At 41.7% G+C, this 15,835-nt stretch overlaps 1 protein-coding gene across 1 annotated transcript in view; it reads left to right on the top strand.

Annotated features, from left to right (window-relative positions):
* aktip (akt interacting protein) overlaps positions 1–15,835 on the top strand; it is a 38,647-nt gene that overhangs the window by 17,378 nt on the left and 5,434 nt on the right. Inside the window, exons 2-7 of the mRNA XM_078400381.1 lie at positions 4,119–4,217; positions 5,389–5,597; positions 6,005–6,069; positions 6,172–6,272; positions 8,044–8,132; positions 9,917–10,015. Coding sequence (XP_078256507.1) covers positions 4,176–4,217; positions 5,389–5,597; positions 6,005–6,069; positions 6,172–6,272; positions 8,044–8,132; positions 9,917–10,015 — 605 coding nt within the window. The 5' untranslated portion in view covers positions 4,119–4,175. The remainder of the gene's footprint in view (positions 1–4,118; positions 4,218–5,388; positions 5,598–6,004; positions 6,070–6,171; positions 6,273–8,043; positions 8,133–9,916; positions 10,016–15,835) is intronic.

Here is a 15,835-nt window from a genome sequence, read left to right on the forward strand (position 1 = left end):
GGGAGGAGGCGTGGTGGTGGGGGGGGAGGGAGGGGGAGAGGAGAGGGTGCTGCACCAGTGCAGGAGAAGTTTGGGCCCAACGGGTCCACTTGGTCTAGTTTATTTTAAATTTTAACCTGCAATTTTTTTATGAAATGCATTATTAACAACTTTTAAAGTGCTTAATTGTGTGCATTAACACCTTAGGAATTGTACATTGATGGCAAAGATGTAAACTTGAATTATAGGGGAAATCCTGTGTTTACATTAGTATGTAGAAGGCTGGCATTTAAAATTGTTACAATTGAACAAGAATTTAAACGTGGAACGCATACTGTAATTGTGGAAATAATTGGGCGGCGTAGGGGTAGAGTTGCTACCTGACAGCGCTGGAGATCAGGTTTTGATTCTGACCACTAGTACTGTCTGTTTGGAGTCCGTATGTTTTCCTCACCCAGTTCTTTTCCTCTCCTCCATCCATTTATCTCCCATCCCTTCCTGCTCCAAGTCCTCTATTTTCATGTTTTTTTCTCTCGTCAACCCGCTATCCTTCCCTCTGGTTTTGCATTTCACTCAGAATGCTTCTGCACCCTTCTGTCTCACTTCACCTCCAGCCTTTGGCACATGGATGGAGATTATCACAACCTCCCCTTCTCACCATCTTCTTCTCCCCTTATCACTTGCCAGATCTTGCCTCGCCCCTTTCCCTTGTCCCTTTACCAGCTTTCTTCCCTCTACTCCACCTTCCTGAAGAAGAGACCGGCCCCTAAGCGTTGTCTGTCCATCTCCCTGCACAGATACTGCCTGGCCTGCTGCATTCCTCCAGGACTTTTGTTTTTTATTCAAGATTCCAGCATCTTTGGTCTCGTGTCTCCCAGGTTGTTTTGAGTTCAATTTGGTATCCAGGTTTCCCCATTATATGTCAGTTCCAGCGTAAACAGATGTGACAGTGGGACCAAATGTTCTGATAACAGGAAGTATCTATGTGAACAAAATGTTAAGTGCGTGTGCATATGTTTTGATCCAGCTTCATGCATGTGGGACACATGACACCAGCTGGGATTGATTCAATGCTATGGCTTTGCTACAGGATATTGCAATGAAAAGAAACTATTTGCAAACTCCAAGGCAGTGAAGTGCTCAAGTTCTTGATGTACTTTATTTTTCAATCTGACATTTTGTCCCTTTTTATAAAATAGGACCAGTGCAGGTGTTGCAAGAACAAAATGCTGCAGGTGCTGGAAATCTAAATCGAGGAAAGACTGTATTAGTTTGGTTTAATTATACAGCAAGGAAAAAGGCCCTTCGGCCAACAGAGTCTGTACCAACCAGCAATTGCCCATGTACTATTTCTATCCTATACCCTATACAGATATCAATTAACCTACAAACCGAAGATAGACACAAAAAGCTGGAGTAACTCAGCGGGACAGGCAGCATCTCTGGAGAGAACGAATGGGTGACGTTTTGGGTAGGTCAAAATGTCACCCATTCCTTCTCTCCAGAGATGCTACCTGTCCGGCTGAATTACTCCAGCTTTTTGTGTCGATCTTTGGTTTAAACCAGCATCTGCAGTTACTTCTTACAAACTGTACGTCTTTGGAATGTGGGAGGAAACCGAAGCACCCTGTGAAAACCTGCGCAGTCACAGGTAGAACATGCAAACTTTGTACAGACAGCAGTTTTAGTCGGGATCGAACCCAGGTCTCTACTGCTGCGCCAATTTGGATTGGGAGGTATTTGCGGAGAAAGTCACAGATTTGGCTTTGGGATGTTTTATCAGAAGTGGGATATGGGCTTCGATTGGACATTCATTAACAAATGCACAGCCTGAAAATGATAGCAAAACAATAAATATAAATGCCCTGTTATAGAGTAGCAGCAGTGATTAAATAAAATAAGGTTGAAGCTACAAAGCTCACTTTAGTTTAATTTGAAGATACAGTGTGGAAACAAACAGGCGCTTCGGCCCACCGAGTCCGCACCGACCAGCGATCCCCACGCATTATCTCTATCCTACACAAACTAGGGTCAATTTTACATTTTATACCAAGCCAATACCATACCAAGCCACTTCTGTTGCCATAAAGCATGTGTGGAAATGATAGTTGGTCAAGAGTAGGCATGAAATGTTAAAAGCACAAGAGACGGAGGAGTAAATTAAACAAAAATCTAGCAAAACTAAGTGGATTATGTGGTTCATCCGTAGCACTGTCATTGAATCTGCTCCTTCTGCAATCCTAGTAGCTCTTGTGCAACAATTTGAATAATTTTTTTCAGTGGTAGGAAGGGGTCAGAAGGGTTTATTTTTCACTGCTCCTTGTCTCGAACAAACACAAATATAATTGTTATAGCAAATTAGAAATCTAGAATAAAAACAAAACGCTGAAAAAGTAATCAGATCAGGCAGCATCATGACCTGCTGAATGTTTCCAGCATTTACTGTTTTTAATTTAATTATAAACATCAAGGTGAAATTAAAGCTAAAAATACCAGAGCCAAATTGAGAAGGATCACGAAAAAGAACCTTTAAATTTTTTGTCATAAAACCTTTAATGGAAAAGAAATCTGGTTTAATTTAGTTACCAGCTTCTGTTTCCAAGTCAAAATAGTTATCTATTTAGGCTGCCAGAAGACTACGGTAGTGGCTGCCTGACTTAGCAGTGACTGTCACCGGCTGCCAGAACACATCAAAACATTTGCTTCCTAAGTAACTTTCTGAAGTAGTCTTTGCACATGGGTTGTGCTTCCAGAGAGTGGACTTCTTCCTAACACTGCACGATAGCTCCAGGCAGGATGCATTTCTTAAATTTATTTTATTAAATTAAATTAAATTTCTTAAATTTATTTCATGGTGCTGCCTTTTTACACCAAAGCAGTGTTCAATGAAAACTCTTTGATCTGAAAAGTTAACTCCTTCACCCCCCCCCCCCCCCCAAAGATGCTGCTTGACTGGCTGAGTTCTTCCGATATTGTTTTTTTGCTTCATATTCCAGCACCTGTGATTTATATTTGTTGTCCCTGCTGTTTGTGGGATATCATTGTTGTTTATCGCCAGCTTAACCTATCAATTGTAAGTGCAAATGCCCTTACCAAGCTTCTATGGTGATAATTTCCATGTCAGTGGTACAGCCTTTTTCTAATTTGTGTGCATATATTTTGCCTCCTTTTGTCTTTCCAAACTTTTCTCCTCAAGTTCTGAAGTGGAGTTAATAATTTAAATTCTGCTGGGAGGTCTCTGCTAATTTCTCTCGGCTGCTTGATGCTTGTTATGTCGTCTACATTGAACCCGAGCCAATGGTGATGTTACCTGAACTAGAAAGTTGGAGGCTTTAAATTCTAATCCAACATTAAACTCTATCCAAACTGGTGTTTTGACTCTGGCCTGAAAAAGACCTGGAAAAGTCTTGACCCAAAACATCATCCATTCCTTCTATCCAGAGATGCTGCCTGTCCCGCTGAGTTACTCCAGCATTTTATGTCTATTTAAACCAGCATCTACAGTTCCTTCCTACACAGAACTTTTTGAAAGTTTGAGGGGGATGGTTTTTGAAGTGATGTCAAAAAGCATATCAGTGTAATTGTGGAACTTCACTCCTTCCAAAAATTGAACAGGTTGTTCCAACTTTGTAAACATTGAGATTGATAATCATTGTGTAAAAAATCTAGTAAATAATATTTAACATAAGTTCCCCTCGTGTAAACAAACAGGGGGACCTGCATAAGTGGACCTGATATTTACTTTTACTCACTGCATATTTCCTTCTGACATGGGAGGCAAGTTGGAAATTGGATCCAAAATTGGCTGCCTAATGAGGCTGAGGTAAACGGTAGAAGATTATCTTGATGAGTCAAACCCATGACCAGTGGTGAACCACAGGGATCAGCTGGGATCCCCGCTGTTTTATTAGAGCTACACTGATGAGGATTGAATGTGACAGAGGTGATATGTTTCCAGATAACACAAAAATAGTGATGAGGTGGGCATAGCTGATGGAATTTAATCCTGGAAAGTGTAAGGTGGACAATTAAGAATAAGAGACACATAATGAATGCTCGGATCCAGAGTATTAAGAAACGGAGGGACCTTGTGTACAAGCACTATCAAGTGAAAATATTTTTTTTAAACTCTCTTCCAGGATATAAAGTTGAGGGAAAAGCTTAAGTGTACGGTTGGCTTGGTCGTGGTGCAAGTAATGAACCCTTTCTGGAGCATGTCTACAAGCTCTGCTCGAAAGGTAATGAAATTTTTAATCAAAGGCAATTATTTATTCTCTTGAGTAAGTTTAAAATCTACTGTCTTTTTTGAAAGCAAACTAGGAAAACGTTATACCTATATTCTAAATGACTAGAATTTTCTATATTAACAAATATTGCATGTGATAATAATTTTAGTATTTTTGCTGAAAGTGAACAATAATTTGCTGATGTTGAACAATGCTGACAGATTACTGATTACACTATAACCAAGTAGGTTGTTTAGTTGAGCAAGTAGCTATGCAGCCTAATACCATCATTTGATCTGTGACCCTGCCCTTCAAATGTACATCCTGATAAGTTTTAAATATGAGGATATCTGCTACCACCTTTTTCAAACTGCCAGAGTGAAAATGTTTTATTCCTAATAATCCATTCACCAGTTACTTTAAATACCTCCCTCTCTTTCACATAGTCTAGCTAGTGCCAACGCATCCCTCTGGTAATGTGGTGAATCAGAATAGCACACGCTATCTTAGCTTTGACCCAAGGAGCACTGTATGCAGCTCTAGCATATCCTCCCTGTTTTCATAATCAAACTATGGGTAGAAAGGTAAGCATACTGCCAATCGTGTTAACCGCCACTTGTCTTTTCAAGTATCTGTGGGCATAATCAATCTTCCTCTTCCTTTCTGCACCTCAACATCCCGCTCTTATTTAATGTTTCCTTTACTGTTGCATCTCTTCCTCCCCCCCCCCCCCCCCGCTCATTTCTCTGGATTAAATTCAATTTTCACTACCTATATAACTAGTTGAAGTTGAGCTTTTCCCGTTGCTATACACTGGCGACCATGTTTTGTATCGTGCCTCCTACACATTGAGTCTAAATCATTAACAGTTAACCAAGTGCTGAGTATTGAGCCTTTACTGCCTCAGTACCTTTAATTACCAGCTGTAACTACTTTGGTCACAAATATTTATCAATGGTTGCCTCCCTCTGCTACCTACTATTTAAGATCCAATTTCCCTTCCACTTTGCATCCTTTGGACCTGTTACCCTTTTGACTGGCCTCGTGTATGGGATCTTTTATGCAACAAAAAAAAATGTTTACATCTTCAACGTCATTTTAAACACTTGACAATATTGTGGAACATTTCATAATTTAAAGTATCTACTTTATGGCTTTGTGATAATGGCTTTGTATTGTACAGAAATCTGACAGTGAAGATAGAAGTGTATCTGGTGAACAAAAGACGAGTCCACCAAGGTCTTCAGCAACCAAGAAACAGTTGCCCTCCATACCAAAAAATGCCATTCCTGTAACTAAACCGATATCTCCTATCACCTCTACGCAGTCAACAAATGGAACACATGCTTCTTATGGTCCGTTCTACCTAGAATATTCACTCCTTGCTGAATTGTAAGTAGTATTTTTTTTTTTTTTCAATTCATTCATAATGGTAGTGTATGACTGGTCTTAATAATTCACTGTTTTTCCATGAATTTTGGAGAATAGAATCGGTAATATCTTCATTTTGAAATGAGAATCTTTACATAAATTGAAATAGGCATATGCATTGCTACAGGTTTTTTTAGAAATCTTAATTCATTTGGATAGTTATTTGACCTTGTTGATCTGATAATAGCATCAGTCTGAAGAACGGTCTCGACCCGAAACGTCACCCATTCCTTCTCTCCTGAGATGCTGCCTGACCTGCTGAGTTACTCCAGCATTTTGTGAATAAATACCTTCGATTTGTACCAGCATCTGCAGTTATTTTCTGATAATATCTACTTGACAATTCTGATGTTTATAATTTTTTGCAGTACCTTAGTTGTAAAGCAAAAACTGCCTGGTGTGTACATACAACCTTCCTTTGGATCCGCATTAAGTAAGTATTCTTATAAAAAGATAAAAATAGCTTTAGTTAAACTCTTTCTGCTTTGTTTTTCCCTTGTTTTTAAATATATATTTGCCCCTTTTCCCCCCACAGTGTGGTTTGGAGTGATTTTCATTCGACATGGGTTGTACCAGGATGGCGTTTTTAAATTTACGATTTACATCCCTGACAACTATCCAGATGGCGATTGTCCTGTAAGTGATGTTCAAACTTGATTCCTTTACGATATGTATAATTTATCAACTTGCACCGCATTGATATGCTTACTGTTTAAGATAAAACCGAATTTTGATTTAAATAGTACAATGTGATGCTTTATATCACTATTTATTTCTTTGCTGTCAGTCTGCCAAAAAGAGGAATAAAATAGCAACTTATGAGTGCCACCTTTCCCAAAATAAATCGCAGCCAAACTGGGTCAAAGATACTTCCTCACTCTTGTAGTAAAAACACAAATAGCTGGAGGAATTCAACTGGTTAGACAGCATCTATGGAGCGAAATGGACAGAGATGTTTCAGAAGACAGACACAAAAAGCTGGAGTAACTCCACTGGTCAGACAGCATCTCTGGAGAAAAATAATAAGTCACGCTTCAGGTCGAGACCCTTCTTTAGACCAGTGAAGGGTTCTGTCCTGGTCTGCTCCTTTCCCTCCACAGATACTACCTAGCCTACTGACTTCCTCCAGCCATTTGTGTTTTAGTCAAATTTTCAGCATCTACTGTCTCTTGTGTCTCTGTCCTCCTTGCACTCTCCAGTTTTTGTGTTGCTCTGAGTGAATTCTCTTGTGACATTATTTTTGCTGGCAGCTCTCTTGATTTGAGAACTGTCAGATTATTCTAGCTAACATGGACTAAAGTGAGGTCTTGATGCTGCCAGACCTGCTATGAATCTCTCGTAGTAAAAGCCAAACTGCTGGAGGAACTTGGCAGGTCAGGCTGCTTCTATGGAGGGAATGGACAGTTCAGGACGGGACCCTTCATCAGTTTGAAAAGTCACCAGCAGTTTGTTTTTATAACATTGTTTGACAATTTTATAACTTGTAACCTGGTTGACAGTGAAATATGTCAAATATAACTTATGACCAATGCATTTGTTTATGAACACAATAGATAATAGAGTAGGCCATTCGGCCCTTCGAGCCAGCACCACCATTCAATGTGATCATGGCTGATCATTCTCAATCAGTACCCCGTTCCTGCCTTCTCCCCATACCCCCCTGACTCCACTATCCTTAAGAGCTCTTAGCTCTCTCTTGAGAACTAGAGAACTGGCCTCCACTACCTTCTGAGGCAGTGAGGTTTTATTAAATATTAGATACGTATTAGACACATATTAGAATTTGTCAGTGTTAATGTGACTGATAACCTGGGGTGGGGGAGACCAGAGGCATTGGATAATTGTGAGTGTGCAGGTATTATTATCATCTAATTGTAAGGTATTGTGTGGGACAAGTTTAAAACATGGAGATGTGAGGGGCAAGTTTTTTAAGAGTGGTGGATGCCTGGAACACATTACCAAGGGTAGTGGTGGAAACAGATACGATAGTGACGTTAGAGTGGCCTTTACATAGGTACATGGAAGTCCAGGGAATAGAGGGATATGGATCTTGTACGGGCAGATGAGATCAGTTTAACTTGCCATCATGTTCGACCCAAACATTGTGAGGTGAAGGGCCCATCCCTGTGCTGTACTGTTCTACGTTATATGTTCTATGTAATACAGAAACTGAAAGTTGATGCATTTGGCTTGTCTTTTAAAAAATAACAAGAATTACCTTTTGCCTAACACCAGTAATGACTTGAGAAAAAACATTCTGAACTAAAACAAAAAAGTCCCAATTATATTTAAATTTTGTCAATGTTCTGCTAGCAGTGAAAATTAATTGCTGTCAACTCTAAAATATCTTGAATAGAAATGTATTTGGATCGATCATCATCTTTTTTAATGTTCTGCATTATTTTAGCGCTTGATATTTGATATACCAGTCTTCCATCCATTAGTCGATCCAACGACAGGAGAATTAGATGTAAAGAGAGCATTCACAAAATGGAGGTTAGTATGTTTTGCCTTCTCTTCCATTTAGTCAACATCTCAACCTATATATGAATCTCTTTATTTGATGGATGAGTGGGAAGCTGCTTCTGTGGTAACAATAGACAATAGGTGCAGGAGGAGGCCATTCGGCCCTTCGAGCCAGCACCGCCATTCAATGTGATCATGGCTGATCATTCTCAATCAGTACCCCTTTCCTGTCTTCTCCCTATACCCCCTGACTCCGCTATCCTTAAGAGCTCTATCCAGCTCTCTCTTGAATGCATTCAGAGAATTGGCCTCCACTGCCTTCTGAGGCAGAGAATTCCACAGATTCACAACTCTCTGACTGAAAAAGTTTTTCCTCATCTCAGTTCTAAATGGCCTACCCCTTACTCTTAAACTGTGGTCTCTTGTTCTGGACTCTCCCAACATTGGGAACATGTTTCCTGCCTCTAACGTGTCCAACCCCTTAATAATCTTATACGTTTCGATAAGATCTCCTCTCATCCTTCTAAATTCCAGTGTATACAAGCCTAGTCACTCCAGTCTTTCAACATATCATAGTCCCGTCATTCCGGGAATTAACCTAGTAAACCTACGTTGCACGCCCTCAATAGCAAGAATATCCTTCCTCAAATTTGGAGACCAAAACTGCACACAGTACTCTGGGTGCGGTCTCACTAGGGCCCTGTACAACTGCAGAAGGACCTCTTTGCTCCTATAACAAATATTTAAGTGGGATATGTGTGGTATAGATTTTGCAATAAATAGAATTTGCAAACGGGTGCAACATTGAGGCAGCAAACAAGCCAATGAGACAGGATTTAATAAATGGCAAACCATGAAACAAAACTACAGACATTTAACATTGCAGTCTTTTAACGTTCATTCTATCTTGGTAAACTAATCCTTTTTTTTTTAAACTGTCACAGCTCGTTTAACAAAACTTCTCTCTGAGAATACAATGAGAACAGTGTGCATAAAGCTAGAAATGAAATTGAGTAACAATTTTTGTTTCGATTGCATCTGCAAAGAATGCAACAAGATAGCCTGAGGTGGAGGAATGACAGCAACTTGGAGATTCTCCTAGTTAAACTATGCGATGCCAAAGTTGTTTGAAATTATAGTGCCAGCCTCGACTCTGGGTATTGCCGTAATTCAATGCACCTTGACCTCCATTATTACTATCTCAATAACACTTCCTCAGCTGGTGCAAACCAGGGTAAATCTGCTCACTTAATCCATTATTTCCTCTCGAACCCCAAGGAACGAAGATTACAAAAAGTGGTGGACACCATCTGGTCCATCAAGGGCACTGATCTCCACTCCTTTGAAGGAAGCTATAGGAGGCACTGCCTCAAAGGCTACCAGCACCGTCAAAGATCCATACCACCTTTGCCATGCTCTCATTTCACTCCTCCCATCGGGAAGAAGGTATAGGAGTCTGAAAATCATGACCTCCAGGTTTAAGAACAGCTTCTTCCCAATAACTATCAGGCTCTTGAACACTGCAACACACTAACCACTTTATGGATTCTCGACAGTCTTGGTTGCACTGAGGACTTTGTTTTTTTCCCCCCCACAAGCATTGGGGTTATTTTTTGTGTTATCTATGTGTATTGTGTTTACAAGCCAGTTATGCTGCTGCATGTAAGAATTTTATTGTTCCATTGTTGGAACATGACAATGAAACACTCTTGAATCTTGCGATAGTGGGAAAAGTAGCGTAATGATAAATGTAAATGATGCAAAGTATATTGTGATTCCTTCCTAATGCCTTTATATGTACTTGGATCCCACAGGCGAAATCATAATCATATCTGGCAGGTGTTGATGTATGCACGCCGGATGTTCTACAAGATTGATACGGTTAATCCTTTAAACCCTGAAGCTGCAGTACTGTAAGTTTCAATATTTGTAGCCCACCCAAACTGAAAGTTGTTCTAAGGCCTTAACTTTAAAACTAATTTTGCACCTGAATTTAAATTGACCCAATTGCAGAAGTTTGAATTTTTGTTTTAACAAAGAAGCTGGTGGTGGATCTGTGTTTTTTTTTTACCACAGTAGGCTGTGGAGGCCAAATCAATGGATATTTGTAAGGTGGATATTGATAGATTCTTGATTAGTATGGGTGTCGGGGAGGTCTGTAAATGGGGTTGAGAGGGAAAGATAGATCCGCCATGATTGAATGACACTTGATGGGTTGAATGGCCTAGTTCCGCTCCCAGAGCGAATGAAGCTAATGATCTTGCTTTTGGAGTTGGCTGCAAAGTGGTGGCACTCTCAGCTAACTTGACAGCTATCCTCGAAGAACTAACTGCAGATGCTGCAAATGTGCTTTGAGAGGCTGATCGTCTCACACATCAAATCCAGCATCCCTGACTCACTGGACCCACATCAATTTGCATACAGGGCAAATAGATCCACAGAGGACGCCATCTCTCTGGCTCTTCACACTGTCCTGACTCACCTAGAGAGACAGGGCACGTACGTGAGGATGCTATTCATAGACTATAGCTCCACCTTCAACACGGTCATCCCCACCAAGCTCATCACCAAACTCCACCAGCTAGGCCTCAGCTCGTCATTATGTGACTGGATCCTGGACTTCCTGCTGGAACGACCGCAGGCAGTGAGAATGGGCCCGCACCTGTCCTCCACTATCACCCTGAGTACCGGCACACCACAGGGCTGTGTTCTGAGCCCCATGCTCTACTCCCTCTTCACACACGACTGTGTTCCTGCATTCGACACCAACACCATTGTCAAGTTTGCAGATGACACAACGGTGATCGGGCTGATCACCAACGGGGATGAAACAAACTATAGAGCGGAGGTGCAGAACCTGGCGGACTGGTGCTCGGATAACAACCTGTCCCTAAATACCACCAAGACCAAGGAGCTGATCATCAACTTCCGTAGGTCACGTAACGGGGAATATGCCCCGATCTCTATCAACGGGGACAGTGTGGAGAGAGTGTCCAGCTTCAAGTTTCTGGGCACTCACATTTCGGAGGACCTAACATGGTCCAATAACACTGCTGCGCTGGTCAAGAAGGCACAACAAAGACTGTTCTACTTAAGAACACTGAAAAAGTCTGGTCTAACCCAACAGCTGCTGACGACCTTCTACTGCTGCACCATAGAGAGCATCCTAACGCATGGCATCCCTGTGTGGTACCTCAGCTGCACGGAGGCAGAAAGGAAAGCTCTACAGCGGGTAGTCCATAGAGCTCAGAGGGCCATCGGAACACAGCTATCAGACTTGGAGGGCATCTACAACACACAATGCCTCAGAAAAGCCACCAGCATCCACAAAGACTCTTCACACCCCTGCAACAGTCTGTTCGAACTCCTTCCATCGGGCAGACGATACAAGGCCTTCTATGCCCGCACCTCCAGACTCAGGAACAGCTTCATCCCCAGGGCCATAGCTGCTATGAACCGGTCCTGCTGAGCCGGATGGCCACAACGCATAGATCAACTTGCACTTTACCCTGTCCAAAACTGTTACAACTGTTTCGTTTCGTTGGGTTGCTGCTGTCTAAATTACCTAAATTATTGCATCGTATGGGAGGCGCATTCCCAATCTCGTTGTACCCCTGGGTACAATGACAATAAAGATGTATTGTATTGTATTGCCAAAGAAAGACACAACATGCTGGAGTAACTCAGCGGGTCAGGCGGCATCTCACAATTGCTGGCATACATTTCCCCTCTCACAAAGTCATTTACTGTAGAGCATCATTTTGGGGTGCTTTACAATAGTGATCATCACACATGTTAAGCAGCAAGTTACAGTGAAGAATACTTGGTTATAGTGACAAAAAAAACAATTTGTTGATGGTATTTAAAAAATGCTAATTAAGTTGTAATGATGATGAAATATCACAAATACTATTATAAAATCGGTTATTTTGAAATGTTTGATCATCTTGCATGTTGTTTTCTGTTGGGCTGGAGAAATTAAACAAGAAATAGTCATTTAACCATTTTTTAAAAACCTGCTCTCACTTCATGCATTAAGTTTGAGGGTTTTGTTTAGTTTAGCACCCCTCCCAACCCTTCCGAATTTGGCGGAAAGTTTCCGTTTTCTTATTTCATTTCCGCCATTCCGATTTCGCCTCATTTTTCCGCAAAACAGTCGGTAATTGCAATTTGTCAATTCGACTGCTGGAGCTCGCTAGGGGTTCCACAAGAAATCCCCCCGCCTTGGAAGTCTCCCTGAAAATGTGGCACCTAGGCTGGGCAAGGCAGCCAATCTCGATCTCATCCGGACTTCCATGGCCGATCGGTGGGCTGAATTTGCAATCTGTGGCCGGGGCTCTGGATCTCCAGCCCATCTGGAGCCAGCACATCTATCCCCATAGCCGACTTCCTTGGCTGGCTGGATAAATCAGCAAAGCTCTGGAACCAAGAGTGCCAGAAAATCATTGGTAGAACTGTAATGAGTAAATATTAAATCTAAGTGCAAGATTAGATAACCATATTAATTAATTAATTAAGACGGGGTTAAAATATAAAACACAGCAGAAAAGCCAATTACCACCTTTTTGGGCTGATTATCAATTAATGTGCAAATTTATTTCAACAAGTACTTAGTCGAGTCGCATATATCAACTCTTTCTTCATGACTTAGTTATACATTTTATGACCATTGTTCTTTTATTCAATACCAAGAGAATTGGGATGTGTAAGGAAAAAGCAAAATAGAAAAAGCAAAACAAAACTATTTTTTCTGTTGCAAAAAGTATCTCTGTTTTTGCAGAGGGGGTGGGGTTGCTCTGATGGTAAGGAATGATATTCATTCCCTTGCAAGGGGTGACATAGAATCAGGAGATGTTGAATCAGTATGGATAGAAATGAGAAATTGTAAGGGTAAAAAGACCCTAATGGGAGTTATCTATAGGCCCCCAAACAGTAGCCTCGACTTAGGGTGCAAGTTAAATCAGGAGATAAAATTGGCGTGTCAAAAATGTAATGCTACGGTGGTTATGGGAGATTTCAACATGCAGGTAGACTGGGAAAATCAGGTTGGAAATGGACCCCAGGAAAGAGAGTTTGTAGAGTGCCTTCGAGATGGATTCTTAGAACAGCTTGTACTGGAGCCTACCAGGGAGAAGGCAATTCTGGATTTAGTGTTGTGTAATGATCCTGATCTGGTAAGGGGACTAGAGGTAAAAGAGCCATTAGGAGGCAGTGATCACAACATGATAAGTTTTACTCTGCAAATGGAAAGGCAGAAGGGAAAATCGGAAGTGTCGGTATTGCAGTATAGCAAAGGGGATTACAGAGGCATGAGGCGGGAGCTGGCCAAAATTGATTGGAAGGAGGCCCTAGCAGGGAAGACGGTAGAACAACAATGGCAGGTATTCCTGGGAATAATGCAGAGGTTGCAGGATCAATTTATTCCAAAGAGGTGGAAAGACTCTAAGGGGAGTAAGAGACACCTGTGGCTGACAAGGGAAGTCAGGGACAGCATAAAAATTAAGGAGAGGAAGTATAACATAGCAAAGAAGAGTGGGAAGACAGAGGATTGGGACTCTTTTAAAGAGCAACAAAAGTTAACTAAAAAGGCAATACGAGGAGAAAAGATGAGGTACGAGGGTAAACTAGCCAATAATATAAAGGAGGATAGCAAAAGTTTTTTTAGGTACGTGAAGAGGAAAAAAATAGTCAAGGCAAATGTGGGTCCCTTGAAGACAGAAGCAGGGGAGTTTATTATGGGGAACAAAGAAATGGCAGACGAGTTAAACCGTTACTTTGGATCTGTCTTCACTGAGGAAGATACACACAATCTCCCAAATGTTCTAGGGGCTGGAGAACCTAGGGTGATGGAGGAACTGAAGGAAATCCACATTAGGCAGGAAATGGTTTTGGGTAGACTGATGGGACTGAAGGCTGATAAATCCCCAGGGCCTGATGGTCTGCATCCCAGAGTACTTAAGGAGGTGGCTCTAGAAATAGTGGAAGCATTGGAGATCATTTTTCAATGTTCTATAGATTCAGGATCAGTTCCTGTGGATTGGAGAATAGCAAATGTTATCCCACTTTTTAAGAAAGGAGGGAGAGAGAAAACGGGTAATTATAGACCAGTTAGTCTGACATCAGTGGTGGGGAAAATGCTGGAGTCAATTATAAAAGACGAAATTGCTGAGCATTTGGATAGCAGTAACGGGATCGTTCCGAGTCAGCATGGATTTACGAAGGGGAAATCATGCTTGACAAATCTACTGGAATTTTTTGAGGATGTAACTAGGAAAATTGACAAGGGAGAGTCAGTGGATGTGGTGTACCTCGACTTTCAGAAAGCCTTCGACAAGGTCCCACATAGGAGATTAGTGGGCAAAATTAGGGCACATGGTATTGGGGGTAGGGTACTGACATGGATAGAAAATTGGTTAACAGACAGAAAGCAAAGAGTGGGGATAAATGGGTCCCTTTCGGAATGGCAGGCAGTGACCAGTGGGGTACCGCAAGGTTCGGTGCTGGGACCCCAGCTATTTACGATATACATTAATGACTTAGACGAAGGGATTAAAAGTACCATTAGCAAATTTGCAGATGATACTAAGTTGGGGGGTAGTGTGAATTGTGAGGAAGATGCAATAAGGCTGCAGGGTGACCTGGACAGGTTGTGTGAGTGGGCGGATACATGGCAGATGCAGTTTAATGTAGATAAGTGTGAGGTTATTCACTTTGGAAGTAAGAATAGAAAGGCAGATTATTATCTGAATGGTGTCAAGTTAGGAGGAGGGGGAGTTCAACGAGATCTGGGTGTCCTAGTGCATCAGTCAATGAAAGGAAGCATGCAGGTTCAGCAGGCAGTGAAGAAAGCCAATGGAATGTTGGCCTTCGTAACAAGAGGAGTTGAGTATAGGAGCAAAGAGGTCCTTCTACAGTTGTACCGGGCCCTGGTGAGACCGCACCTGGAGTACTGTGTGCAGTTTTGGTCTCCAAATTTGAGGAAGGATATTCTTGCTATGGAGGGCGTGCAGCGTAGGTTCACTAGATTAATTCCCGGAATGGCGGGACTGTCGTATGTTGAAAGGCTGGAGCGATTGGGCTTGTATACACTGGAATTTAGAAGGATGAGGGGGGATCTTATTGAAACATATAAGATAATTAGGGGATTGGACACATTAGAGGCAGATAACATGTTCCCAATGTTGGGGGAGTCCAGAACAAGGGGCCACAGTTTGAGAATAAGGGGTAGGCCATTTAGAACGGAGATGAGGAAGAACTTTTTCAGTCAGAGGGTGGTGAAGGTGTGGAATTCTCTGCCTCAGAAGGCAGTGGAGGCCAGTTCGTTGGATGCTTTCAAGAGAGAGCTGGATAGAGCTCTTAAGGATAGCGGAGTGAGGGGGTATGGGGAGAAGGCAGGAACGGGGTACTGATTGATAGTGATCAGCCATGATCGCATTGAATGGCGGTGCTGGCTCGAAGGGCTGAATGGCCTACTCCTGCACCTATTGTCTATTGTCTATTGTCTATTGTTCAATAACCTTTCTATAAATAGCAGAATATACTCATGATAGGCCTGACATTGTACATGTAGTCCAAAAACTGCAGACTGTTGGAAATAATAGTCGTTTTTCACACATGAATGTAGCACAACGCATATGCACATTTGGTGTGCATACACTAAATGTGACATCAGTCTGAAGAAGGATCTCGACCCGAAACATCACCCATTCCTTCTCTCCCGAGATGCTGCCTGA

This window comes from Rhinoraja longicauda, chromosome 6 (assembly GCF_053455715.1).
Source record: "Rhinoraja longicauda isolate Sanriku21f chromosome 6, sRhiLon1.1, whole genome shotgun sequence".
NCBI lineage: Eukaryota > Metazoa > Chordata > Chondrichthyes > Rajiformes > Arhynchobatidae > Rhinoraja > Rhinoraja longicauda.